This window comes from Carcharhinus amblyrhynchos, chromosome 5 (genome assembly GCF_965287045.1).
Source record: "Carcharhinus amblyrhynchos chromosome 5, sCarAmb.v2.hapA, whole genome shotgun sequence".
Classification (NCBI taxonomy): domain Eukaryota; kingdom Metazoa; phylum Chordata; class Chondrichthyes; order Carcharhiniformes; family Carcharhinidae; genus Carcharhinus; species Carcharhinus amblyrhynchos.
The window spans coordinates 97,011,620-97,039,387 of NC_137328.1; the positions used below are offsets into that span (position 1 = coordinate 97,011,620).

At 41.5% G+C, this 27,768-nt stretch overlaps 1 protein-coding gene across 2 annotated transcripts in view; it reads right to left on the bottom strand.

Moving 5' to 3' along the window:
* The window catches only part of LOC145343210 (low-density lipoprotein receptor class A domain-containing protein 1-like), a 31,939-nt gene extending 12,478 nt beyond the window's left edge, over positions 1-19,461 (bottom strand). Inside the window, exons 1-3 of one of the 2 annotated variants that reach the window (XM_080189260.1) lie at positions 19,312-19,461; positions 8,847-8,928; positions 889-1,011 (exon numbers count right to left, since the gene is read on the bottom strand). In XM_080189260.1, the coding sequence (XP_080045386.1) occupies positions 889-1,011; positions 8,847-8,928; positions 19,312-19,347 (241 nt within the window). In that variant the 5' untranslated portion in view covers positions 19,348-19,461. Of the gene's footprint in view, positions 1-888; positions 1,012-8,846; positions 8,929-10,299; positions 10,386-19,311 lie in introns of those variants that run through there. The other variant, XM_080189261.1, reaches the window with a different exon arrangement.
* Positions 19,462-27,768: the final 8,307 nt, after the last annotated feature.

The following is a 27,768-nucleotide window of genomic DNA, read 5'->3' on the forward strand; positions in this document are numbered from 1 at the left end:
TGTCGGAGGAACTGATGCTCCCAGTTAAGTACAATGGACTGATTGAAGTCATTACGATCTTGAGTGAGAGGCACAAGAGTGGAGCTCCTATTTCTTGTATTCTTAAATTGATTTGGTTACAGAGAGACCCTGCTTAGTGAGAACTGCCATCCCACCCCTACAAAGGAAGATCTTCAAATTTGTTGTGCCATGCCAATTTGGTTTTGAAAAGCAGAGTGCAAGTTATCATAACAATTATAATTCATTGCAACTTATACAAATGGCAATAAGTGGAATAAATTGTATAGCAGGTGTACAGAAAAGTAATTTATCAAGTCCAGTCATCACAATGCACCAAAACTGCTATAAAACAACAATAAAACACTTTCAGATGTTCATACTCGTAAGTGTATGGGACACAAGTGATCAATGAAGATTTGCCTCTTAAGTGGAAGAACATGTATAAAACACCATGATATGTGGCACATTATAACCCATTACTGTCAGCCCAGCTACATCAATACCTCACCATAGGCTAGATTCTGAACTTAGGAGTTTACCTCTCATATATGGCAGATAACTTCCCAACAAAGATTTTCAATAGTTATTAATTATGAGTTCACATTTTCATACTTCCTACACATACTGCCACCAATGAGACTGTCCAGTGTTGGACCGAGAATAGAACAGCAAGAAACTACAAAGTAAGTACCACATAGTACAGGAAAGAAATTGCTTTCAAAGCTGTATCTAATCTCTGTGGAGGAGGGGAAATAAGCTGCTCAAGTTTCACTCCCATGATTAATATCATCTGAGCATTCTATGTTGTAATCATTACCAGGTGATCATTCTTAATGTAACAATATTTATTTTAAACAAGCTGAACACATTTGTATTATGGTTACATACGTGGCTGTTTGGGTGGTATTCCAAATATAATCGCACAGGCTAAAACAGCTGCCAATGCCCCAAGAATCAGCAAGATTACACATGTGATTAAGAGGCATCTCCTGGGACAGCAGTTCCTGCAGTCTAAAAAAAAAATGGGTTATATGATAGGTCAGCTTTCAAATGTTGGAATTTATGCATCGTAAATATGTAGGGGTCAACATACCCCCACCCCATTTCAAAGTAATTGCAAAAAAATTATGTTAGTTAACAGTCATTCTATAATTGGTGAATTAAAATGTTAGTTGCACAAAGTATTTCCATTAATTTAACTTCTTGAAATTAATACTGAAAGAGGGAATCTTACCATTAGGACCCCTTTTAAAAATGAATTGAAAAGATCTCAAATTAATTGCAACAACAGATTTTCACTCAGATATGCTCCAGTTCTTTCCCAGTGTGTTGGGTTTTGGCAGAGGATAGGTTCCATGGACATCAGTCCTCCTCTGGTCACACATCCTCATGATCATGAGTCTTCATAGTAAGGTTTACTTTCAGAGAAGGTGTCAGCATATTTGGTTGCACAATATAAACTGGAACTACTAATAAGATCCCAACCTAAAGCTGACTATGATAATGCTTCATGCCTACTGTTTCCCACTTCCACTGGTTTCAGCTTCAGTCTCACCTTCTTCCTCAGCAACTTGCTGAACAGATTTTTGGAGTACAAAACTGAATATTCTCATTCTGCACAATGTGCTGGAAGAATTCTGGAAAGAAAACATCTTGACCCATTTAAGCGCCTCAAATGTCCTTTCACCATACCATTAATTTGCTACATGATTCTAGTTTGAATCTGAACTTCATCGTAACATTTCCTTTCTGCGAGAATGGTCTGACAGTGGTTCACGAGCAAATACAATAGTGTGAAACTTTAGTGGCCAAGAAGCAGTCTTGGACATTCCTTGTGAAAGAGAACATAGACATTAAACGCCCTCAAGATAAAAAGAGTTAAGGCAGCCACCTGCAAATTTGGCATTACTATCCCTGTCATCATAGAATTAAGGACTGAAATCTCCCACAGTTAATGAAATGGTGAGGATTGACACTTAGGTCATAAATTGCATGCAGTTATTTTTTAAATTTCTATTTGATCATTTACAGGGTGTGAGCTTTGCTCGCAAGGCCAGCCTTTATTACCCTTGAGAATGTGGTGCTGCTTTCTTGAACTGAGACATTCTGTGTGGGAAGGTACACCCACAGTGCTGTTGAGTACAGAGTTCTAGGTTTTTGACCAAGCAGCGATGAGGCAGCAGTGATATATTTCCAAGTCAGGACAGTATGTAACTTGGAGGGGAACTTGCAGGTGATACTGTTCGCATGCATATGCTGCCTTTGCTGGTATAGGTCACGGGTTTGTAAGGTGTTGCCTAAGGAGCATTGGTGAGGTGCTGCTGTGTATCTTGTAGATATTACACACTGCTGCCACAGTGTATCTGAGATGGAGCAAATGAATGTTTCAGCTAATGGATGGTTTGCCTATCAAGCAGATTGACTTTGTCCTATATGGTGTCAAGTTCTTGAGTGTTGTTGGAGCTGCACTTATACAGGGAAATAGAAAGTATTGCTCAAGGCTTCTTCCTTGTAGATGAAGGAGAGGCCTTGGGAGTCAGGAATGGAGTCACTCACTCTGGAATACCCAGGGTCTGATCTGCCTTTGTAGCCACAGTACTTACATGGCTAGTCCAGCTATGTTTCCAATCAAAGGGGGTTTCAATAATGATAATCCAATTGAATGGCAATGTGATGTGGTTACATTCTCTTATGTTGAAACTGGACATTGTATGGCACTTCTGCAGCACAGATGTTACTTCCTACTTATCAACCCAAACCTGAATCTTGTCCAGTCTTGCTGCATGCAAGCATGGAATGTTTCAGCATCTGTGGAATCACAAGTAGTAGAGAGCACTGTGCAACCATCAGTGAGCATCCTATTTCTGACCTTATGATGGAGAGAAAGCCTTTGATGATACAGCTGAAGGTGGTTGGGTCTTAGGCACTGTCCTTAGGAACACCTACGGTGAAGTTAGGGTTTGGGATCAATGGTCTCCAACAGTCACAACCGTGTTTTTTTTGCCAGAGATATCTCTAATGAGTGGAAAGGCTTTCCCTCATCCTCATTGACTTCAGTTTTATAAAGGCTCCTTGATCTCATACACAATCAAATGCTGCCATGATGTCAAGGGCAGTCACTTTCTCCTCATCTTTCGAATTCAGCTCTTCTGTCCATGTTTGAACCAAGGATATAATGAGGCCAGGAACTGAGTGATTCTGGCAGAAAATAGCTTGAGTACTGATGAAAAAAGAGAGAGACTTGGATTTATGTACTACCTTTCACGGCCAAAGCACTTCACAACCAATATAGTAATTGTGTAGTGTAGTCACTCTTGTAATGTAGGAAAAACAGCAATCAATTAGTGCACAGCAAGCTCCCAGAAGCAGTAATGTGAGAATGACCAGATAATCAGTTTTCAGGATTAAGGGATAGGTATTGGCCAGGGTACAGGGGATAAGTCTCCTTCTCTTCTTCAAAATAGTCCCACCAGTTCTTTTACTTCTACCCGAGAGGATAGATGTTGTTTTGGTTGGAAATGTTTAACCTAAAAGATGATTATTGGTGGGTAATTGAGAGTAGACTGATGGGCCATAATTGAGTCAAGTGGATGACAGTAGTTCTGCTTTTGTGAACAGAATGTACCTGGGAAATTTTCCACATTGTCAGGTAGATGCCAATGTTGTAGCTTGACTGGAACAGCTTGATTTGTCACATGACTAGTTATGGGGCACACACTTCAGCATTATATCCAGGGTGTTCTCAGCTCTTATAGCTTTTGTGTTAATAAAGTACTTAGTCATTTCTTGATAACACAGGAGGTAAGTCAAAAGTGGTTGAAGGTTAGTGCTTCAACCAGATGCTGGAGACCTCAGGAGGAGGCTAAGATGGATCATCAACTTGACAATTCTGGCTGAAGATGTTGCAAACTTCTTTTGCATTCATCTGCTTGGCTCCTCACCATTGAGGGTGGGAATGTTCTTCAAGCCTTCTCTTCCTCTTAGTAATACAATTGGGCTGCACAGCCTTGATTTGATCCATTGATTTAGGGATTGTTTAGCCCTGCTTTTGCTGTTCAGCATGCTTGCAGAATTGTGTGCTGTTGCTTTGCATCTCATTTTCTAGTACAGCTCTTCTAATCCCCTTATTGAACCAGGATTGTTCACCTGGCTTGAAGTTGGTGATGAAGACAAAGATGTCCTCATCTCCAACAAAGAAGTTGAATACAACTCTGCTGCTGCTGATTCAATTTTGAACCATTAGATAAGGTCAGAAATAGGATGCTCACTGATGGTTGCACAGTGCTCTCTACTACTTGTGATTCCACAGATGCTGAAACATTCCGTGCTTGCATGCAGCAGGACTCATACCATTAGATCTGTTCTGAATCTATCACATTTGGAATGTTATGGTGAGGTTGTGCATAGCATCGGTGAGGCCGAATTTAGAGTATTGTGCTCAGTTTTGGTCACTTAATTACAGGAAGGATATTAATAAGGTTGAAAGAGTGCAGAGAAGGTTTACAAGAACGTTGCCGGGAGTTGAGAAACTGAGTTTACAGAGAAAGGTTGAATAGATTAGGACTTTATTCCCTGGAATATAGAAGCATGAGGGGAGATTTGATAGAGGTGTATAAAATTATGATGGGTATAGATAGAGAGAATGCAAGCACTTTTTCCACTGAGGCTAGAGGAGAAAAAAACTAGAGGACAAGGGTGAAGGGGGAAAAGTGGGAATATTAGGGGGGACTTCTTTGCACAGAGAGTGGTGGGAGTGTGGAATGAGCTGCCAGATGAAGTGGTGAATGCGGGCTCACTTTTAACATTTAAGAAAAACTTGGACAGGTACATGGATGAGAGGGGTGTGGAGGGATATGGTCCAGGTGCAGGTCAGTGAGACTAGGCAGAAAAATAGTTCGGCACAGATAAGAAGGGCCAAAAGGCCTGTTTTGTGCTGTAGTGTTCTATGGTTCTATGGTTCTATTTAGCTCAGTGGAGCCACAAAGCTCAATGAGGATGTTTTCAATGGATAGACATAACTCAACAAGGACTGCAGAGGCCATCCTAGACAGGGTATTATGTAATGAGAAAAGGATAATTGGCAATCTAATTGTGTGAGGCCTCTTGGAGATGAACGACCATAACATGATAGAATTCTTCATCAAGATGGAGAATGGTGCAGTTGATTCTAAGGCTAGTGTCCTGAGGCTAAATAAAGGTATAAAGGTATGGGGTGGCATAGTGGCACAGTGGTTAGCACTGTTGCTTCACAATGTCAGGGGTATGGGTTCAAATCTCAGCTTGGGTCACTTCTGTGCGGGGTCTGCATGTTCTCCCCTTACCCACGTGGGTTTCCTCCAGGTACCCCGGTTTCCTACCACAGTTTGGGGAACACAGGATTTAGTGAAAAGAAGGAACTGAATGAAATTGGTATGAACAGGGAAATGCTGTTGGGGAAATTTATGAGATTGAAGGTCAATAAGTTCCCAGGGCCTGATAACCTACATCCGAAAGTACTTAAGGAAATGGCTCTAGAAATAATGGAAGCATTGGTGGTCATCTTCCAAAAAAGATGGGCTGGTTAGGTGCATTGGTCATGCTAAATTCTCCCTCAGTGTTACCTGAACTGGCGCCAGAGTGTGGCGACTAGAGGAATTTCACAGTAACTTCATTGCAATGTTAATGTAAACCTATGGCTAAGAGGGGATCTTATTGAAACATATAAGATGATTAGAGGTTTAGATAGGGTGGATAGTAATAGCCTTTTTCCTCTGATGGAGTAATCTAGCACGAGGGGGCATGGCTTTAAATTAAGGGGGGGTAGTTATAGGACGGATGTCAGGGGTAGGTTCTTTACCCAGAGGGTGGTGAGGGATTGGAATGCCCTGCCTGCTGCAGTTGTAAATGCGCCTAGTTTGGGGGCGTTTAAGAGATCCGTGGATAGGTTTATGGACGAAAAGGGATTGGTTTAGGTTAGTGGGTCATTGTTTTGTAACTGGTTGGCGCAACATCGTGGGCCGAAGGGCCTGTTCTGCGCTGTAATGTTCTATGTTCTATGTTCTACTTGTGATTAATAAATAAACAAGAAATAAAAAGAGACTATGATGGTATGAGGTATGAGTTGGCTATGATGGCTTGGGGAATGTTACTTAAAGGGATGATGGTGGATATGCAAAGGCAAACATTCAAAAAGCATATGGGTGAGCCACAACAATTATTCATTCCTGTCTGCTGCAAAAGCAAAAGAGGAAAGGTGGCCAAACCATGGCTTACAAGGGAAACTGGAGTTAGTATTAAATCCAAGGGAAAGGTACTCAAATTGGCCAGAAAAAGACAGCAGACCCAAAGTTTAAGTTTATTAGTGTCACTAGTAGGCTTACATTAACACTGCAATGAAGTTATTGTGAGAATCCCCTAGATGCCTGTGACAGTTTGGGTGCACTGAGGAGAAAATAGCATAGCCAATGCACCTAACCAGCACATCTTTTGAACTGTGGGAGGAAACCAGAGCACCTGAAGGAATCTCACGCAGACGTGGGGAGAATGTGCAGACTCCCCACAGACAGTGACCCAAGCCAAGAATTGAACCCAAGTCCCTGGAGCTGTGAGGCAGCAGTGCTAACCACTGTGCCACTGTGCCGCCCAGGCCAGTGGGTTGGGGGCAATTTAGAATTCAAACGAAGACAAACTGATTGATTAAGAAGGGGGAAATAGAGTACAAGAGTAAGCTTGCAGGAAACATAAAAATAACTGTAAAAGTTTCTATAGGTATGTGGAGAGAAAAAGATCATTGTAGACAAATGTGGGTCCCTTACAGTCAGAGGCTGCGGGGCTTATGATGTGGGATAAAGAAACAGCTGACCAACTTAATGCATACTTTTTTGTAAAGGAGGACACAAACATGTACCAAACATTTTGGGGAACACAGGATTTAGTGAAAAGAAGGAACTGAATGAAATTGGTAGGAATAGGGAAATGCTGTTGGGGAAATTTATGAGATTGAAGGTCAATAAATTCCTAGGGCCTGATAACCTACATCCCAAGAAATGGCTCTAGAAATAATGGAAGCATTGGTGATCATCTTCCAAGGTTTTATAGACTCTGGATAGTTCCTATGGATTGGAGGGTAGCTAATATAACCCCAATATTTTAAAAGGGAGGTAGAGAGCAAACAAGGAACTATATGTCAATGTCAGGCTGACACCAATAGTGGGGAAATACTAAAGTCCAATACAGAAGAATTAATAGCTGAGCACTTGGAAAGCAGTGGCAGGTCAGAATCAGCATGGATCTGCGCAAAGGGAAATCATGCTTGACAAATCTATTGGAATTCTTCAAGCATGTAACTAGTAGAGTTGATGAGGCGGAACCAATGGATGTGGTTTATTTGGAAATTTGGAAGGCTTTCGACACATCTCACATAAGAGATTAGGGTGTAAAATTAAACCACATGGGATTGGAGGAAGAGAACTGAGATGGATAGAAGACTGGTTGGCGGACAGGGGACAAAGGGTAAAAATAAATGGGTTTTTTTCCCAAGTTGCAGGCTGTGACTAGTGGGGTACTGCAGGAATGAGTAGTAGGACCCCAGGTATTCAGAATATATGTTAATAATTTAGACGAGGAACCGAAATACGATATCTCCATATTTGGAAACTCTTTATTTTTGACTATATTGCTTCACTCAGGTAATTCGGAAAACTTTGGAATACTGTGTCAGTGACCATCATTCTGACAGATTCAGAGGTGAATCAACAGCTCAGAGTCTTTGCTCTTACAGTCATAGAAACCCTACAGTGCAGAAGGAGGCCATTTGGCCCATTGAGCCTGCACTGACAACAATCCCACCCAGGGCTTATCCCTGTAACCCCACTTATTTACCCTGCTAGCCCCCCTAACACTAAGCGGCAATTTATCATGGCCAATCGACCTAACCCGCACATCTTCTTCTGCCTTGCTGGATTAGGTGAGACAAATGGATATGTTCTTTAATGCTATGATTTTAGGGACATTACGTATACTGAAATCTCAGCGTATGCCACAGCACTGCATGGAACATGGGATGAAAAATCCATTAATAGATTCTGTAAAATGCCTCAGCTGTTTCATTTGTATGAAAATTACCAACATGATTCTTCCATCAGCCCAGTCACTAGTTTCTGGAGTTACTGATGGAATAAATGCCCTTATCCCTCTGGGATCTATATTGAAATTGAGGCCATCTAGAATCTCTCACTGTAAAGCTCTTGTTAAAATGAGTTCAAGCAATCTTAATGTAGTTCCCAATGTGCAGGAGTTCACCACACAAGCCAGCTCATAATTCAGCTCCTGACATTTAAGCGACTGCCACACTCAGAAAGGCCATAAATATGTCTAACATCAGAAATTCAAAGGCTTCAATAGTTCAGTAAGCAGTTAGACCATATTGAAGAGAGGTTTGGGGAGGTTTACTTTGCTGTTCGCACTTGCCACAGGGGAGTTACCATTGGTCTCAGCATTCCTGAAAAACTGACTCAGATTTCCCACTCTCAATCACAATTCAGTTGAGATCCCAGACCTATAAAGGATGTAATCTATCTGGTGATCTCTGCTGGAAGATGTTCACATGTTGGATGAGGGCAGATCAAGGTTGTCTATGACCCCCATAGGGAGCTAATGTTCACTGTTGAAGAATAACAATGTAGTGCAGTTGAAGCCAGGCATTGACATCGTCAGGAGGGTAATGGGAGATAGGTTGGGGAAGGATAGAATTTTTTTTTAAAATTGCGTTTTCAGATTTTCAGGTTATAAAAACGCACTGCTATTGTTCAATTAAAATTAATTCCATAATCCTTATTTGGAACACATTAAAATAAATTACAATGTACCTTCGTGCTTATCACGATTTAAGAACATTTGGGATCCAAATTGAGAATATCCATCAGATGAGACTGAAGTCACATCCCCATCCTATAGGGAAAACAACACAATATAATTCAGTGATTAGAATAGGCTTTCTGTAATTTGATTCAACTGTTAATTTGCATAAATCAGGACAAAATGTCTCTGCACTCAAGTTGGTGCCAGTAATGTCCAGCAGCATTTGTTAGATAAATAAAAAGAAAGAAAGACATGCATTTATATAGGGTTTCTCACAAGCACCACACCAGATGTCTCAAAGTGCTACATAACAAATGAAATGTAATGTAGGAAACAAGGCAGCCAGAATGCACATAGTAAAGTCCCAAAAACAGCAAATGAACAGACCATCCGTTCTTGCATCTTTGACTTATGATTAAGAGATAAATATTGGGGATGACACTGCAAATAATTCCCCTGCCCTGCTTCAAAATACTGCCTTGGGATCTTTTACATTCACCTGAGCAGTTCCAAATAAAAACGATATACCAAAGAAGTGTGATATTGGACTTGAAAGCTTAACTTTGTTTCCTTCTTCACGGATGCTGCTAAATGTGCTGAGTTTTCCAGCACTTTGTGTTTGTGGTTTATTTTTTGTTACATTTATTTCCTCCTTTTTCCTCATTCTCTACTCTGTTCCTCTCTTTTACACAGTTGTTTGTTTGCCGTGGTCTGATCCTAAAGACGTCTGGCATTTATGGCTACATCCAAGTGACAATTATTTACCATAAAACCATAAGACATAGGAGCACAATTAGGCCACTCGGCCCATCGAGTCCGCTCTGCCATTCAATCACAGCTGATATTTTTCCTCATCCCCAGTCTCCTGTCTTTCCCCTTTAACCCCGATCCCCTTATTAATCAAGAACCTATCTATCTCTGTTTTAAAGACATTCAATTACCTGGCCTCCACAGCTTTCTGAGGCAAAGAGTTCCACAGAGCCACCACTCTTGCCGAAGAAATTCTTCCACATCTCTGTTTTAAAGGATCATCCCTTTAGCCTGAAGTTATGCCCTCTGGTTCTAGTTTTTCCTATTGGTGGAAACACCCTCTCCACATCCACTTTATCCAGGCCTTCCAGTATCCTATGAGTTTCAATAAGATTCCCCTTCATCCTTCTAAACTCCAAAGAGTACAAACCAAGAGTCCACAACCATTTACATGGGATGAAACGGCTGTAGTGGGGTCAAGGACAATTGCCCTGAGAATCTCCTACATTGATATCCAGACAACTGGTGAAGCTTTCCTTCACAGAAATCGACCGGTCAGGAAGAAAGTGCAGCTGGTGTGATTCTAAGCATTGATGAATGATGAGATTTTCCACCAATCCCTGATCTGATTTGATTTGATTTATCATTATCACATGTATTAGTATACAGTGAAAAGTATTGTTTCTTGCATGCTATACAGACAAAACATACCTTTCATAGAGAAGGAAACGAGAAAGTGCAGAATGCAGTGTTACAATCATAGCTAGGGTGTAGAGAAAGATCAACTTAATGCAAGGTAGATCCATTCAAAAGTTTGAAGGCAACAGAGAAGAAGCTATTCTTGAGTCGATTGGTACATGATCTCAGAATTTTGTATATTTTTCCCAGCAGAAGAAGGTGGAAGAGAGTAAGTCCAAGGTGTGTGGGGTCCTTAATTATGCTGACTGTTTTGCCGAGTCAATGGTTGGGAGGCTGGCTTGCTCTACATTCATGACCTTATGTAGTTTCTTGCAGTCTTGCGCAGAGCAGGAGCCATACCAAGCTGTGATACAAACAGAAAGAGGTCCATGGGTCACCTACAACAGCAATGGGACAACTATAATTACCATAGCAGCAAGTGCCAGTGGAATGGCACTCTGAAATGAGAAACAGCATCCAGGTGAACTATCGATATCAACATGCATGCATACCTGCACCATTTAAAAACTGTGCGCAATGCATTTGCAGAGACTGACTAGTAGAACAAACAGATGTTACTGCATCAGAATTGTGGTGTATAGTGGGTAACCTGGGTAACTCTCAGTCACACACGATCACACATGCAATGTGTCTTATGTTCAGTAGAAAAGGCATGAAAAAGGGGACGTTTGGGTTTTGAAATACAACAGTGTCACATGTCCAACCTGGCTTGCTGTAATCATGTAGCCTACAGTGCTTGCTACACTGTAGGCTATCATTTCTGATCAAATCAATAAAACTTCTCATTGAGATAGACACTGAAGAAGACTTATGTACATTTATATGAAACAGATGGAATCTTGCATAAGCAAGCAATATTCAGGAAGCGACTTAAGTGCAGCGGTAAAGGAGGCATCTTTGGGTCAAATTGGAGAGCTCAAACCAAAAGTCATGATGACTATGGCTGCTGGTCAGATCCGAGGAAATGATTTTAAAGAAGCACTGGGGAAGATCCAACACATTGTGGGTCCACAGAACCTCAAGACATAAAACTGTTAAATATAAGGAGTGTGGAGATACTGAGGTTAATTCTCGAGGTGACACAAGCATGTGTACCATTTGTTAAAGGACTTGCCATTATCAGCACAATAAATCAGATGCCAGCGCTCAGTGTCTTTCAGTAGAATAATTAAAATTCAATCAAATAACAAGAGAAAAAAACACCCTGGCTGAGTTTGATCATTTTAAAAAATATTAGAAGTAAAAGCAATTCTTGTTGCCCTCTGCTGGACAACTTGATGAAAAATATATATGTAAAAATTAGAGGGTTGAATAGTCCTGTTATTGAGACTGAAATGGGCAACATTTGCCCCAACCAGATTGCCCGAAAGTGGCCTGAAAATGGCATTGGGCCTCATTCCCATTAACAGAGGGAGCACTTAGCATCTGAAAAGGCTGATCAGCTGTGGGCTGCTTGTCTTGCTGGCAGTAAGTTAATCAAAGTTCTACCCTAAGTTTTGAATTCATCATTTCCATTTCTCAATTAAATTCAAATCCAACAGACTTAGTATCATGCAGGAATATCCTGAAATAATTTAACAAAAACATCTACATTCATTCTGCCTTTCCCTGAGGACACCCATTCTTATATTTTGATTAATATTGAAATGTTCAGTTAAGAAATATTACACATTTCAATAGGATATATTATGCATTGTATTAAATACTATATTGGACAAGAAAGCTGAACCCACAGGTGAGGTGAAAGTGAGAGCAAAAGAGCATTTGGCTAAGTGTGGTATTAAGCAGCCTCAGTAAAGCTGAAGTCAATGGCATTTGGGGAAACACCCCCCCCCCCCACCCCCTTCTCAATGGTTGGAATCATTTCTGCCATAAAGATAGGTGGATGTAGCTTCTGGATGCCCCAGGATACCATCGCAGGATTTCCTCAGAGTAATGTCCTTAACCCAACTGTTTTCCACTGCTTCATCAATGGCCATATTCCCCTATGTAGAATTGTGACATGGTGTAGTCTTAAGTATCAGGCACATTCGGGATCAAAGGGATCATACTGCAACAAACAGTCAACTGCACTAAAGACAGGGGGTTGGCTGAAAAGTCATATTTAAAAAGATGAAAGAGAAAATAAAAATAATACATAAAAGGAACTAAAAACAGAAAATGATTGACAAACTCAACAGGTCTGGCAGCATCTGTGAAGCAGAAACAGAATTGACATTTCGAGTCCAATATGACTCTCCTTCAGAACATTGGTCTTTATTTGAAACTCACTGCTATTGGGTAAAATATCCTTTATGGACTCTAAATAGTAATGTATTTTGATAGTCATGCACTAAAATCAAATGTTTCCATGCATAAAAAAAGACTAACTTCAATTTAAGATGAGACTCAAGGGCTATTCTTCTAGGGATTTGTGCCTGGAGATGCAAATAGATGTAAAGTCTGGTGATACTATATATCTTCATCTCCTATGCATTTCCATAGGATTTCCAATGCTTCTGAAGGACAGACGGTACACAGCTTGCGTCTAGAGTAGGTGTTGGATAAGAGCAGGAAAGAAAATGATGCAGGACAAGATTTTTTTCACTTCTCCAAATAGATATTTCACAATTTCACTGGAAGACTAGGGGCTCTAGAAAAAAAACTTTCAGACCTCATTTGATGAGAGGAGACTGGGTAGCAAGGCAAGAGAGGTTGAAAGAGTACCACTTTCCCTATCCAGCCTCTTTATGGCTTGCATTTTCCAACTGCAGCCAGAAGACCCAAAGCTCACACCCAGGCCTGTCAGTCCACCTTTATTCATGGTAACCCTTGGTCACATACTATTTCCATGTTGAAAGTAAGAAGTCTCACAACACCAGGTTAAAGTCCAACAGGTTTATTTGGTAGCACGAGCTTTTGGAGAGCTGCCCCTTCATCAAGTGACAGGCAGCGCTCTGAAAGCTCATGCTACCATATAAACCCATTGGACTTTTATCTGGTGTTGTGAGACTTCTTGCTGTGTCTACGCCAGTCCAATGCCGGCATCTCCACATCATGTTGAGAGTGAGAAGGAGTTGATGATCTGCTTCTCGGCCTTCACTTTGAGAACTGCCAAGGAGCCGATATACTCTGGGAAATGTGCAGTCCAACTGAATAAAAGCTTGGCCATACCTGGACAGAACCAGTGCCCAGGCAAAGTAGGGGAGAGGAACTGACCCCATTATTACAAGGATATAAATCATATTGAGCATTGAGCCTCAGCTAGGTATCGACATCATTTAATTCCATTAACAATCAGCATTGGCATAACGTTATTGCAGCAAAATCAATATTCCAGGCATGTGCCCTAACAACATACTCTTATTGTTAAATGATTTAACGACATTTCATGATGTGATGTGAAAATGCAATTTGTATGAATAACTCAGGATGCGTGGAGCAGTTAAATATCTCATTGATTGCCAAGGCAAAAAAGTCTTGATGCACTGGAACCATGAGCTAGCTCTCAACTGTTGATCTCTGGTGGAAACTTTATGCTGCACATTCCAAAAGTTGGATGGAATATCTACAACACATTGAGCTGGACAACGTCTGACAGAATTCGGGCTCATTCAATAACACAACAGGAAACAAGCACATTTCTGTTATTTGCTTGATGCCAAGTACTGATTAACATTACATTTCTGCTCTTACCCAGTGAATTAAGTGGAAATATTTAGACTGTGTGTGTGTCTAATTAGTTATTGTATAACTGAGATAACTGAGCTACTGTATATTTTCTGCATTGATTTTGAACATCATTTGTCTTCTTATTGCTTCCCCTTTCTATAACTACTTCAAAATTTCTTGTGTTCCACATGCTATTTTCTAGTTAAGAATGAAGAGAGATGACTGACTTGTAAATATCCATTTATGAGGCTTCATAAACAGTCCATGAGAGATTCTTTGGTTACATGGGTGTACCTCACCAACAATGAAACAATGACTTTACTGAAGTGCTGTGACCAATAACTAGTCCTCAAATGACATTGCCAAAAAAAAACTGATTATCCAAACTCTTTTGTTTGTGTTAGCTTGACCTTGCAGTGTGAAAGCTGCCTAGTGCATTGTTTCCAATACAACAGTAAGTACATTTTAAATAATATTTATTTGGACGTCAAATGTTTTGGGACCTCCTGAGCTTGTGAAAAGTGTTATATAAATGATTTTTTTTTGTTTAAATGTAGCTCTGGACTGCTTTAGGCAAGATGCTGGCCTCTTGACAATGGATGTCTGCCAGTTTGGGACAGTTTATGCACTTGACGATCAATCCAAGGCACTCGGCCACAAGAAGGATATTGCCAACCACCGGGCCTCTGGGATCAAATCTGAATAGTGGCCAAAGAGTGAATTCAACAGCAGAGAATGCCTTCTTATAAAAACTCTAAAGTTGGAGGCACCAACTGCTCATCTACTGAGAACAAGCCTGTTGAACAAGCTACTGAAAAAGGCAAAGGCAGCTGTTTGTGAAATCAGACAACCTCTAAACTGATAACTGAGAGCTTTTTGAATGCTAACTGTCAGCGTTGGCTCAGCGACACTACATTCAACTAAGGTTGTGGGTTTGAGCTCCTTAGTGTCCACTAGTTTTCTTCAAGTCTTATCGGGTGGGCACAACAAGATATGCTGGTCAACGATGGAGTGACAGAGCTTGCTACCAACCTCAAAGAAATCTCTTCCAAAAGACCCAGCATTCCCTATGGTAGGGATTTTCCCTTTCCCAGGTAAGTGTGAAGCTTGAGCCACATTCAGGAGATCTGCAGATATCCAGTAACAGTGCCGCCATGAGGCGGTTTGAGCAGCTAATCACATTCAAATAATTTCAGCCACCAGGATTCTCTGGCTTCCGTGCCCTGTTTTCCTTGGCATCAAGAGGCAATGCGCTGTTGGATGGTGGCAAAATCATCCAGTCCTGCTACTGCCAATGCAAATTCCCATTGATTTCATCCTATGTTGCTAGGAACACGCATCAGGAACGTGCCATTTGTGAGACCAGAAAATCCCGCTGGCATGTAGAACTGGAAGATTGCACCCAGCAACTCAGCAAGTAAAATAAATCGAATTTTTCACTTTCCATTAAGATTTAAAAATAATTAATTGAAATAAATAATTGATACATACGCATGAGATTAAGGTAGGTGAGATAACAAATAAACGTCAAAACAACATTTTAAAAATATGATCTTTTTATCATAATAAAAAAGGATTAACACTCCACAAACATAAAATTAGGTTTTCAGAGTCAGTGAGGCTGTTCAGCAGTAATTATGAACTTAGTATACCTTTAAATAATTGATTCAGCAAGATGTAACTTTTTCAAAGCCTTTTATAGAAAGATTAATAGCATATACAGCCACTCCTTGTCAGTGTAGCGATTTCTACTTGCTTATAGTCTGTGGAGATGTCAATGGCATACCCTATGGTGGAGAATAGAATCACTGACAACAACTTCTGGATTTCCATGTTTAGCTTTCCATGTGCAGACTACTGAAGTTACTGTCAGTTTCAGAGGAGCATTAGTGACAAAATCCAACTGTTTCACCATGTAAAATCTGGACTATTGTGTATGTCAAATTACTTTTTGTGACTTTACTTCATTTGTACTAGCTATTTTGGTGGTGCTGCTAAAAAAGAAACTAAAAAGGAGATATTTATTGAGAACTGGCTGCTTTGTAACATTGGAGATTCATGCCATTCTACTGGTTTGGACAAAATAGAAGGGAGAAACCCTTTGCTCTCCCAAATTGATATAGAAAAAACATGACACATTTTTAACAAAAGGATAGTTCTCCGAATGCCCTAGCCAATATTTATCCCTCAACCAACACCATAAACAAATTGTTTAGCAATTTAACTAATTAATTGCATGGTATTTTACTGTCATGCTTTCCTACTTTACAACAGTGACACTTTGAATGCATGTTACTGTCTATGAATTGCGTTGAAACATTCTGGGTTTATAAAAGATTCTATATAAACACAAATTCTTGCAGTTAGGGAACAGTCAAAAGCTTCTGCAAAGGTGGATTATGGTGCATTAGGATGGAAAGTTATTGGCTGACATGTATTGGCTCTGTCAGTGATGAAGGAACAGTATTTGATTTATTATTGTCACATGTATTAACATAGTGAAAAGTATTGTTTCTTGCGTGCTGTACAAAGCATACCGTTCACAGAGAAGGAAACAAGAGTGTGCAGAATGTAGTGTTACAGTCATAACTAGGGTGTAGAGAAAGATGAACTTAATGCAAGGCAAGTCCATTCAAAAATCTGACAGCAGCAGGAAAGAAGCTGTTCTTGAGGCGGTTGGCACGTGACCTCAGACTTTTGTATCTTTTTTCCGATGGAAGAAGGTAGAAGAGAGAATGTTTGGGGTGCGTGGGGTCCAAGCTGTGATATAACCAGAAAGGATACTTTTTATGGTGCATCTGTAAAAGTTGGTGAGAGTTGTAGCTGGCATACCAAATTTCCTTCTGAGAAAGTAGAGGTATTGGTGGGCTTTCTTAACTATAGTGTTGGCATGGATGATCAGGACAGGGTGTTGGTGATCTGGACACCTAAAAACTTGAAACTCTCAATCCTTTCTGCTTTGTCCGTGTTAATGTAGACAGGGTAAAAAGTCTGACAACACCAGGTTTTAGTCCAACCTATTTATTTGATAATATACTCACAAGCTTTCGGGTTAGCCCCTTCGTCAGGTGAATGGAGAGTTCTGGCCTCAGACAGAGCATATAAAGCTTTATATGCTCTGTCTGAGGCCAGAACTCTCCATTCACCTGACGAAGGGGCTAACCCGAAAGCTTGTGAGTATATTATCAAATAAATAGGTTGGACTAAAACCTGGTGTTGTCAGACTTTTTACTGTGTTTACGCCAGTCCAACGCCGGCATACCCACATCATAATGTAGACAGGGGCATGTTCTCCACTATGCTTCCTGAAGTTGATGACAATCTCCTTCATTTTGTTGACATTGAGTGAGAGATTATTGTTGCAGCACCAGTTCACCAGATTCTCTATCTCATTCCAGTACTCTGTCTCTTCATCGTTTGAGTTCTGACCCACTACAGTGGTGTTGTCAGCAAACTTGAAAATCAAATTGGAGGGAAATTTGGCCACACAGTCATAGGTGTATAAGGAGTATCATAGGGGGCTGAGAACACAGCATTGTGGGGCACCGATGTTGAGAATGATCATGGCAGAGGTGTTGTTGCCTATTCTTACTGAATGTGGTCTGTGATTTATGAAGTTCAGGATCCAATCACAGAGGGTGGGGCCGAGGCCCAAGCCATGGAATTTGGAGATGAGTTTCGTGGGAATAATGGTGTTGAAGGCTGAGCTGTAGTCAATAAATAGGAGTCTGACATAGGTGTCCTTGTTATCTAGGTTGAATGCAGAGCCAGGGAGATGGCGTCTGCTGTGGACCTGTTGTGGCAATAGGCAAACTGTAGTGGATCCAGGTAGTTCAGGAGGTTGGAATTGATTTGTGCATGACTAGCCTTTCGAAGCACTTCATAATGATGGCTATCAGGGCCACTGGATGATAGTGATTAAGGCACGCTACTGGGTTTTTCTTAGGTACTGGAAATAAGGAACAATGCTCACCATACACCTTGAAAGAAGCTGCACACAAAGTGTTGGCCAGATCTAGAGTGCAGACTTCCTCTTTTCCAAGTTTAACATTGAATTTTAGTTTATAAGTTTTAAGTTTAAATTTATTTTGTTAGTGTCACTAATAGGCTTACATTGGCACTGCAATAAAATTATTGTGAAAATCCCCTAGTTGCCACACTCCATCGCCTGTTCAGATATACTGAGGGAGAATTTAGCATGGCCAATGCTCCTAACCAGCACATCTTTTGGACTGTGGGAGGAAACCGGAGCACCCAGGGGAAACCCAAGCAGACATGGGGAGAATGTGCAGACTCTGCACAGTCAGTGACCCAAACCAGGAATTGAACCTGGGTTCTGGTGCTGTAAAGCAGCTGTGGTAACCACTGTGCCACCATGTCACTAATTTGTTACCTTTGTCAAGGGATCTAAAATGTCTATGAATAGGTTCAAGCAGCAGGAATGCTAATTAACCAATCAGATTAAAGAAGCCAAATAGACAATAAAGCAGGAAGCAAAAAATTGCATTTAAATCATTGTAGAGAAAACAAAATAAAGAATATGGGATCAAGAAAGAATATTAGAATGAAGAAAAACATAATGGTTCTGCCCCTGGACTGGTAATCCCGCAGTATATTTTGGGCAGACAGGTTCAAATCTCACCATGGCAGCTGGTGGAATTTAAATTCAATTAATTTATAAACATGGAATTAAAAGCTGGTCCCAACAATGGTGACCATTAAACTATCATCAATTGTTATAAAAACAATCATTGTTAATTATTATTCTTTAGGAAGGAAATCTGCCATCCATATCTAATTTGCCTTACATGTGTCTCTAGACCCATAGCAAAATGGTTGACTCATTTATGCCATAGGATGACAAAAAAGTCAAAAGACAATGAGACCAGACTGACCACTCAGCCATGTTGATCCTGCAAGGTTCTCCTTACTAACAGCTGAGGGATTCTGCCAAAATTGAGAGAGATATTTCACAGTCTAATCAAGAAACGATCTGACATAGTAATACTTGTTTACTCTGACCAAGCTGGCCAATTCCTGAAGGACATAGAAACAAGAGCAGGAGTAGGCCATTCGGCCCTTTGAGCCTGCTCTGCCATTCATTATGATCGTGGCTGATCATCAAATTCAGTGTCTTGATCCCCCCTTCCCCCTATATCCCTTGATCCCTTTAGCCCCAAGAACTATATCATAACTGTAGACTGGGCCTGTGGCAGAGAGAGATGAGGGAGAAACCTACTTGACCTGGTATTCACCAGTCTACCCATAGCAGATTCAACCATTCTTGACAGTATTGGTAGGAGCCAACCGGAACAGTTTTTAAAGTTGGTAAAATAAAATTTCGCGAAGGCTTTTGAAATAAAAGCGTTTTACCTTGAGTGACGAGGGATAGATTCTGTTCGAAGTCATTTCGAGTGCTGCTGTTTGCTATCAAAAGTATGGCACTAAGGAGAAATATATATATATATAAAGTTAAAGTTCTTGATAAAGTTGCTGTGGCACCGATTGCGGGCTTTGAACTAACAGCCGGTTGACAACTCCACCCAAGTCCTTTGACAGGGAACCTACTTTTATTCGTCGCTGAGCAACGCACAAACTTTTCCACAATATCACTTTCCTGCTCTGGGTCGTTAAAGATACGGTAAACACTGGAGAGAGAGGTGCTGGAAAGAACAAACATCTCTCACCGAGGCTTGTGAAATATCCGAAGTGACATCGACAAAGTTTGTCATTCGGAGTTTGAGATCCAGGTGCAAATAGTAGAACTGTAAATAAACAGGGGGGTAAACCTAATCTACAGAGAAGAGCTGCCGAGGAGAGCTGGCCCTGGATTCTACCCCGATCCTCTTTGATCTGTTTGATAATCCAGAGTTGGCAGTTAGTAATGTTTAAAGTCAACAGTAGAAACATTGATCATATTCAGGGTTAGTCTTGATGATTTAAATGGATTTTGTTGCAAAATCCAATCCCAGCAAGACTGGTATCATTTCCAGAAATCTATGCATCGATAATAGAATACCTTTTCAGACTGCACCTGCAGGTGGAAGATAGACACCGCCAGATTTTCCAGTTAGGTGTTTCATTTAAAGTCTCTTTATTAGTTAATAACATCCTTCCAGTAGGTGTAAAATAGTATTCAGTGTCAGAGAGACAAGTGTATTTGCATCAAATCTGTGCCAGTGCTTTTCTCCATTATTCATCCAATCGAGTCCCATCTTCTGCCCTTAACTCTCCCGTAGTCAAGTTTCAAAGTACAAAGTGCATTTTGTGGAAATTGAATAACTAGCAAAGGGGTGGATTATTTCCATGTTTGAGTTTTCCAGTTAAACGGATTTAATTATCACATGGTAATAATGAAGTGGAAGATTTATTCAGATAAATGGAATCTAAATTTAGCTCTACTGTACAAGTAGATTGTAAGGTTGAGAATAACTGCAAGCACAGCTCTGGCTGATGGAGGCTCCCTTTCATGAGTCACGCCTTCCGCACCCATTGGGCACCGCGGGGGCTGGGGTACATCATAGACCCCCAATAATCACATTATGATTTGATGTTTTAAGTTTCCTTTGTACTTCTGTTCTGTTTGGGTTGTTTTACTTTTCCTTTATCCCTGAGTTAATTTGAGTTGGTTTATTTGGTTTGCCCTAAAAGAGGCCTTTCATGAATCACATCAACAATTTTGCCAATGAAATGTAAAATATAAAAGCAAAATACTGCCGATGCAGAAATCTGAAAAAAACAGAAAATGCTGGAAAATCTCTGCACATCTGACAGCACCCGTAAGGAGAGAAAAGAACTGATGCTTTGAGTCCAGATGGCCCTAAAGCGATCTTAACTTTTTTTTAAATATATTTCTCCTTAGTGCTACACTTTTGGTTTTCCAGCATTTTCTCTTTTGGTTTCAGATTCCAGCATCCACAGTAATCTGCTTTTATTTCGAGTCTAGATGACCCATTGTCAGTGCTGGCCGTCACTGCAATCCTTGTGATGTAGGTACACCCACAATGCTCCTAGGGAGGGAATTCCAGGATTTTGATCCAGCAATGGTGACATATTTCCATGTAAGAGGTCTCACAACACCAGGTTGAAGTCCAACAGATTTATGTGGTGGCATAAGCCATTAGCTTTCAGAGCACTGCTTCTTCATCAGGTACGTGGGAGTTCTGTTCACAAACAGGGCATTTAAAGACACAAATCTGATTTACAAAATAATGTTTGGAATTTGAGTCTTTACAGGTAATCAAGTCTTAAAGGTTCAGACAATGTGAGTGGAAAGAGGGTTAAGCACAGGTTAAAAGCACAGGTATATTGTCTCCAGCCAAAACAGTTAGTGAGATTTTGCAAGTCCAAGCAAGTTGTGGAGGTTACAGATAGTGTGACATGAACCCAAGATCCCGGTTGAGGCCATCCTCATGTGTGCGGAACGTGGCAATCACTCTCTGCTCAGTGACTCTGCGCAGTTGTGTGTTATGAAGGCCACCTTGGAGAACGCTTACCCGAAGATCAGAGACCAAATGCCCATGACTGCTGAAGTGTTCACCAACAGGGAGAGAACAGTCTTGCTGCTGATTGTCCAGCAATGTTCATTCATCTGTTGTCACAGCGTCTGCATGGTCTCCCCAATGTACCATGCCTTGGGACATCCTTTCCTGCAGCGTATCAGATGTTGGCCAAGTTGCAAATGTATGTACCAAGTACCTGGTGGATGTGTTCTCACATGAGATGATGGCACTCGTGTCAATGATCCAGCATGTCTTGCAGAGGTTGCTGTGGCAGGGTAGTGTGGTGTTGAGGTCACTGTTCTCCTGAAGGCTCGGTAGTTTGCTGCGGACAATGGTCTGTTTGAGGTTGTGCGGGTGTTTAAAGGCAAGAAGTAGGGGTGTGGGGATGGCCTTGGCGACATGTTCATTTTCATCAATGACATGTTGAAGGCTCTGGAAAAGATATTGTAGCTTCTCCGCTCCGGGGAAGTACTGGACAATGAAGGGTATTCTGTCCACCGTGTCCTGTGTTTGTCTTCTGAGGAGGTCGGTGCGGTTTTTCGCTGTGGCGCATCAGAACTGTCAATTGATGAGTTAAGCACTATAGCCTGTTCTTATGAGGGTATCTTTCAGTGTCTGGAGATGTCTGTTGCGATCCTCCTCATCTAAGCAGATCCTGTGTATACAGAGGGCTTGTCCATAAGGGATAGATTCTTTAATGTGTTTAGGGTGGAAGCTGGAGAAGTGGAGCATCATGAGGTTATGCGTGAGCTTACGGTACAGTGAAATGCTGAGGGTGACCGTCCTTGATGGAGATGCGTGTCCAAGAATGCAACTGATTCTGGAGAGTAGTCCATGGTGAGTCTGATGGTCGATGGAACTTGTTGATGTCAGCATATAGTTGTTTCAGTGAATGTTCATCATGAGTCCAAAGGAAGAAAATGTCATTGATGTATCTAGTGTACAGCATTGGCTGAAGATCCTGTGCAGTGAAGAGGTCTTGTTTGAATCTGTGCATGAAGATGTTGGCATATTGAGGTGTGAATTTGGTCCCCATGGCTATTCCATGTGTCTGGATAAAGAAATGGTTGTTAAAGGTGAAGGCATTGTGGTCCAGGAGGAAGCGGATGAGTTGTAAAATTGTATCTGGAGATTGGCAGTTGTCGGCATTGAGTACTGAGGCAGTTGCAGCAACTTCATCATCATGGGGAACGCTGGTGTAGAGTGCCGAGACATCTGTTGTGACGAGGGGTGCTCCTGGTTCAACTGGTTCACAACATCGCAGAGCGGTTGAGCAGAAACCGATAACCAAGTTCCGCACACATGAGGGTGGTCTCAACCGAGATCTTGGGTTCATTCACACTATCTGTAACCCCCACGACTAGCCTGGGCTTGCAAAATCTCATAACTGTCCTGGCTGGAGACAATACACATCCCTTTTAACCTGTGCTTAACCCTCTCTCCACTCACATTGTCTGTACCTTTATGACTTGATTACCTGTAAAGACTTGCATTCCAACCATTATTTTATAAATCGGATTTGTGTCTTTATATGCCCTGTTTGTGAACAGAACTCCCACTTACCTGATGAAGGAGCAGTTCTCTGAAAGCTAGTGGCTTGTGCTACCAAATAAACCTGTTGGACTTTAACCTGGTGTTGTGAGACTTTTTACTGTGTTTACCCCAGTCTAACACCGGCATCTCCACAACATATTTCCAAGTCAGGGTAGTGAGTGACTTGGAGGGGAACTTCCAGATGGTGGTGTTTCCAGAACAGATTGTTAGCGATAATGGTTCACAGTTTACTTCATAAGAGTTTGATGATTTTTTTATTCATTCGTGGGACATGGGTGTCATTGGCTGGCCAGCATTTACTGCCCATCCTTAGTTGCCCTTGAGAAGGTGGTGGTGAGCTGCCTTCTTAAATCACTTGCAGTCCATGTTCTGTGGGTTGACCCACAATGCCACTGGGGAGGGAATTCCAGGACTTTGGCCCAGCGATGGCGAAGGAATAGCAATATATTTCCAAGTCAGGGTGATTAGTGGCTTGGAGGGAGTATGCAGGTGGTGGTGTTCCCATTTATCTGGTACCCTTGTCCTCCTATATGGAAGTGATTGTGGGTTTGAATGGTGCTGTCTAAGCATCTTTGGTGAATTGCTGCAGTGCATCTTGTAGATAGTACACACTGTTGCTACTGAGTGTCAGTGATGGAGGGATTGAATGTTTGTAGACGTGGTGCCAATCAAGCGGGCTGCTTTGTTCTGGATGGTGCCAAGCTTCTTGAGTGTTGTTGGCGCTGCACCCATCCAGGCAAGTGGGGAGTATTCCATCATATCCTGACTTGTGTCTTGTAGGTAGTGGATCGGTTCTTGGGAATCAGGAGTTGAGTTACTCGCCATTGTGTTCCTAGCTGCTGACCTCCTCTTGTAGCCATTGTGTTTATGTGATGAGTCCAGTTGAGTTTCTGGTCAAAGATAACACCAAGGATGTTGACAGTGGGGGATTCAGTGATGGTTACACCATTGCATATCAAGGGGCGGTGGTTAGAGTGTCTCTTACTGGTGATGGTCATTGCCTGGTATTTGTATGACATGAATGTTATTTGCCACTTGTCAGCCCAAGCATGGAAATTGTCCAGATCTTGTTGCATTTGAACATAGATTGTTTCAGTATTTGAGGAGGTGCAATTGGTGCTGAACATTGTGCAATCATTGGTGAACGTCCCCACTTCTGACCTTATGATAGAAGGAAGGTCATTGATGAAGCAGCTGAAGATTGTTGTGCCTAGGACAGTACCCTGAGGGACTACTGAGGAGATGTCATGGAGCTGAGATGACCCTCCAAAACCACAGCCATCTTCCTGTGTGCTAGGTATGAGTCCAACCAGCAGAGCATTTGCCCTGATACCCATTGATTCCAGTTTTGCTAGGGGTCGATGCCACACTGATGTCAACAGCTGTCACTCTCACCTCACTTCTGGAATTCAGCTCTTTTGTCCATGTTTGAACCAAGACTATAATGAGGTCAGGAGCTGAGTGACCCTGGTGAAACCCGAACTGGGTGTCACTGAGTAGGCTATTGCTGAGCAGGTGCTGTTTGACAGCACTGTTGATAGCATTTTACTGATAATCGAGAGTAAACTGATTGGGCAGTAATTGGCCAGGTTGGATTTGTCCTGCTTTTTGTGTGCAGGACATAACTGGGCAATTTTCCACATTGTTGTGTAGATGCCAATGTTGTAACCGTACTGGAAGAGCTTGGCTAGGAGAGTGGTGAGTTCTGGAGCACAAGATTATCTTAAAGTAAATGGTATTCAGCATATAAAATCTGCACTTTATCACCCATCAGCCAATGGATTAGTTGGAATATTCATACAATCCTTGAAATATTCTATAAAAGCTTCAAGAGAGCAAGGTTCATTATCATGTTGTGCAAATAGCTTTTAGGCATTTTATAGAAACACGACTCATGTCACTACCCAAAGTTCACTTGCATTGCTTCCCTTAAAAAGAAAGTTAAGAACAACATTTTTATCTCCAGAAACTTTAGAGAGAGGAGAGAGAAAACAACAATCTCAAGTTGCTACATAAGTGAGGGCAAAACAACAGTCCTCATGTGTAACGAAGTACCATCTTCTTTAGTCCCTAGTGTTGTGAATACTACTACGGAAGACTTAATTGAATCTGACTTGTCTGATGATTGTATCTTTGCTCCTATGCCACGCAAAAATGATGCAGAATTAGTTGCAAGGGAAGAAGTATCTACTTCTAGGGTCAAGGACAGCCAAATTCCAGAATGTTGTAAACAACCAAAGAGGAATAAACATGCAGGAGTCCCCCGTGGCCATCCGCTCTCAAATATACCACTTTGGACACTGTTAGGGGGCTGGCCTCTCAGGGGAAAGCAGCAACACCCAAGTTCATGGCACAATGGGTGGCTCTGCTGCACAGGAGAGGAAAATGAATGGCAGGGCTAGAGTGATAGGGGTACAGATTGAGGCTTCTGTGACCACAGACATGAATCCAGGATGGCATGTTGCCTTCCTGGTTTCAGGGTCAGGGATGTCTTGGAGCGGTTGCAATACATTTTGAAGAGGGAGAGCGAACAGCCAGGATTCTCATTTTATCTACCCCGCTCAGTACATTCCCATTTATTGTGCACTTCCTTTTACAGTTTGACCTCACTAAATCCATTACTTCGTACTTATCAGAGTTGAACTCCATCTGCCACTTTCCTGCCCACTTCACCAAATTATCTGTATAATTTTGGATCTTATAGCTCCCTCTACACCGTCCACTCTATGACAAATTTACAGACAACTCAAAAATTGGCCAATCATGTCCCCCCCCCACCGCCGCCCCCACCCCCACGCTGTTCAAGTCCAAATCATGACATGATTGAGGTACACAAAATTGTCAAGTAGCCAGAGATAGGAAAAATCTGTTTCCCTTGGCACACTCAAAAATCGGGGGTCAGAGATTCAAGCTAAATGCCAGAAGGATTATAGGGGACATGAGGTAAAATCTTTTTACACAGAGGGTGGTGTGTGCCCAGAATTTGCTGTCTGAGTTAGTGATGGAAACAGAGACCATAAACATGTTTTAGAAGTACCTGTATCTGCACCTTAAGTGCTGTGAGTTGCAGGGCTATGAGTCATGTGCAGGAAGGTGGGATTAGAAAGGGCACTTAGGTGTCTTTGGGTCTACATGCACAAGATGGACTGAATGCCCCCATCTGTGCTGTATTGTTTCATGTTTGCTTGATCAACTTTCTTACTGACTGTTCATATTGATTAATGATGCTGAGTACTGTGGCTAAAATATTATTGACCCTATGTACAACCTTGTAATAATTTGTTGTCATGACAACGAAGTATAGGGGTAGGGCTATTATATATTTAAAAATTGTTGCATGACTGTTTTAAGCACCAATCATATGAGTTGATGGTGATGTATTGGGGTATTTCACAGCCTACTGTTTAGTTTCTTTCTCCATTCTGTACAGGCACCAGCTTCTACAATAAATCTGTTATTGTTATTTTCAATCAACAAGTGGAAACCACATTTTTTTTTACATCTACAACCATTAACATAATTAGGTGGCTACTCCTACTGTTACTGGTAATAATAAGGATAGAGACATCGGTACCAAATAGGTTAGTAAGGATGAGGTCAAGAATGTTCTTCCAAGTTGGTTCTGTCACTACTTGCCACAGTCGCAGTCTAGCAGCTGCGTTCTTTAGGACCCGACCAGCTCAGTCTGTGGTGGTACTACCAAGCTATTCTTGGCAATGGACATTGAAGTCCTCCACCCAGAGCACATCTAAAGCCCCTGCCAACCTCAATGCTTTCTCCAAACGGTGTTCAACATGCAGCACCGATTCATCAGCTGAGGGGGAGCAGGATTAGCTTCTGTGCTAATAAGCAGATTTCCTTGCCCACGTTTGACCTGGTGCAAAGAGACTTCATGGAGTCCAGAGTTGATGTTGATAGCCTCACCTTCCCTCTCCAGAAGTCACCTAATGTGTGACCAAAGATTTCATCCTTAATTTCCTTCTCTTCTGCATCAGCCTCATTATCTTCATCAATGACTCCTGTCACACTTAACTCTCTTATTGTGTTACTTCTGTGGCGTCAGTGAGTCTGACTTCAGCTGTCTCATTGTGATGGGGGCACTTAAGAAATTTGAACAGCAGTCAATTGTATCAATTGGAATATAGCTGTACAAGAATTACACGTGCATGTCAAGCTGTGGCTCAGTTGGTTTCACTCTCAACTCTTGAGTCAGAAAGTTAAGTCTTAGAGTGAAACTTGAACTCAAGTACAGTAATCTGATCTGACACTTGGAGAATGCTACCCTATCTGATATGCCATTTTTCTGATGAGACATTACGAAGCCCCTTCTGCCACCAAAGTGGATGTAAAATATTCCATGGCATTATTTCAAAAAAAGAGCAGAGGAATTATCTCCAGTGTACTAACCAATATTAACCCATCAATCAACATTATTAGATTTTCAGGTCATTATCACCATGCTGTTTTTGAGAGCTTGCCATGCACAAATTGACTGCAGGGCTTCCTACATTATAACAGTGATTACATTTCAAAAGCATTCAGTTGACAGCAAAGCACTTTGTGATGTTTGGTTGTCATGACAGACATTGTAAGCTTTTATATTTGGAAACCTGAGGATGGAAGGAAGATTGGAGATAGGATGAAAATCAGGAGAGATGAAGGAATCAAAAATAGCCATGTGAGGTAGGATGATGATAGCAGTTTTGATGGGCAGAGGAAAGATTGAAAACAGAAGGTGCCATTGACAACAGCAGCAAGCAAGTTGTGTGGTGTT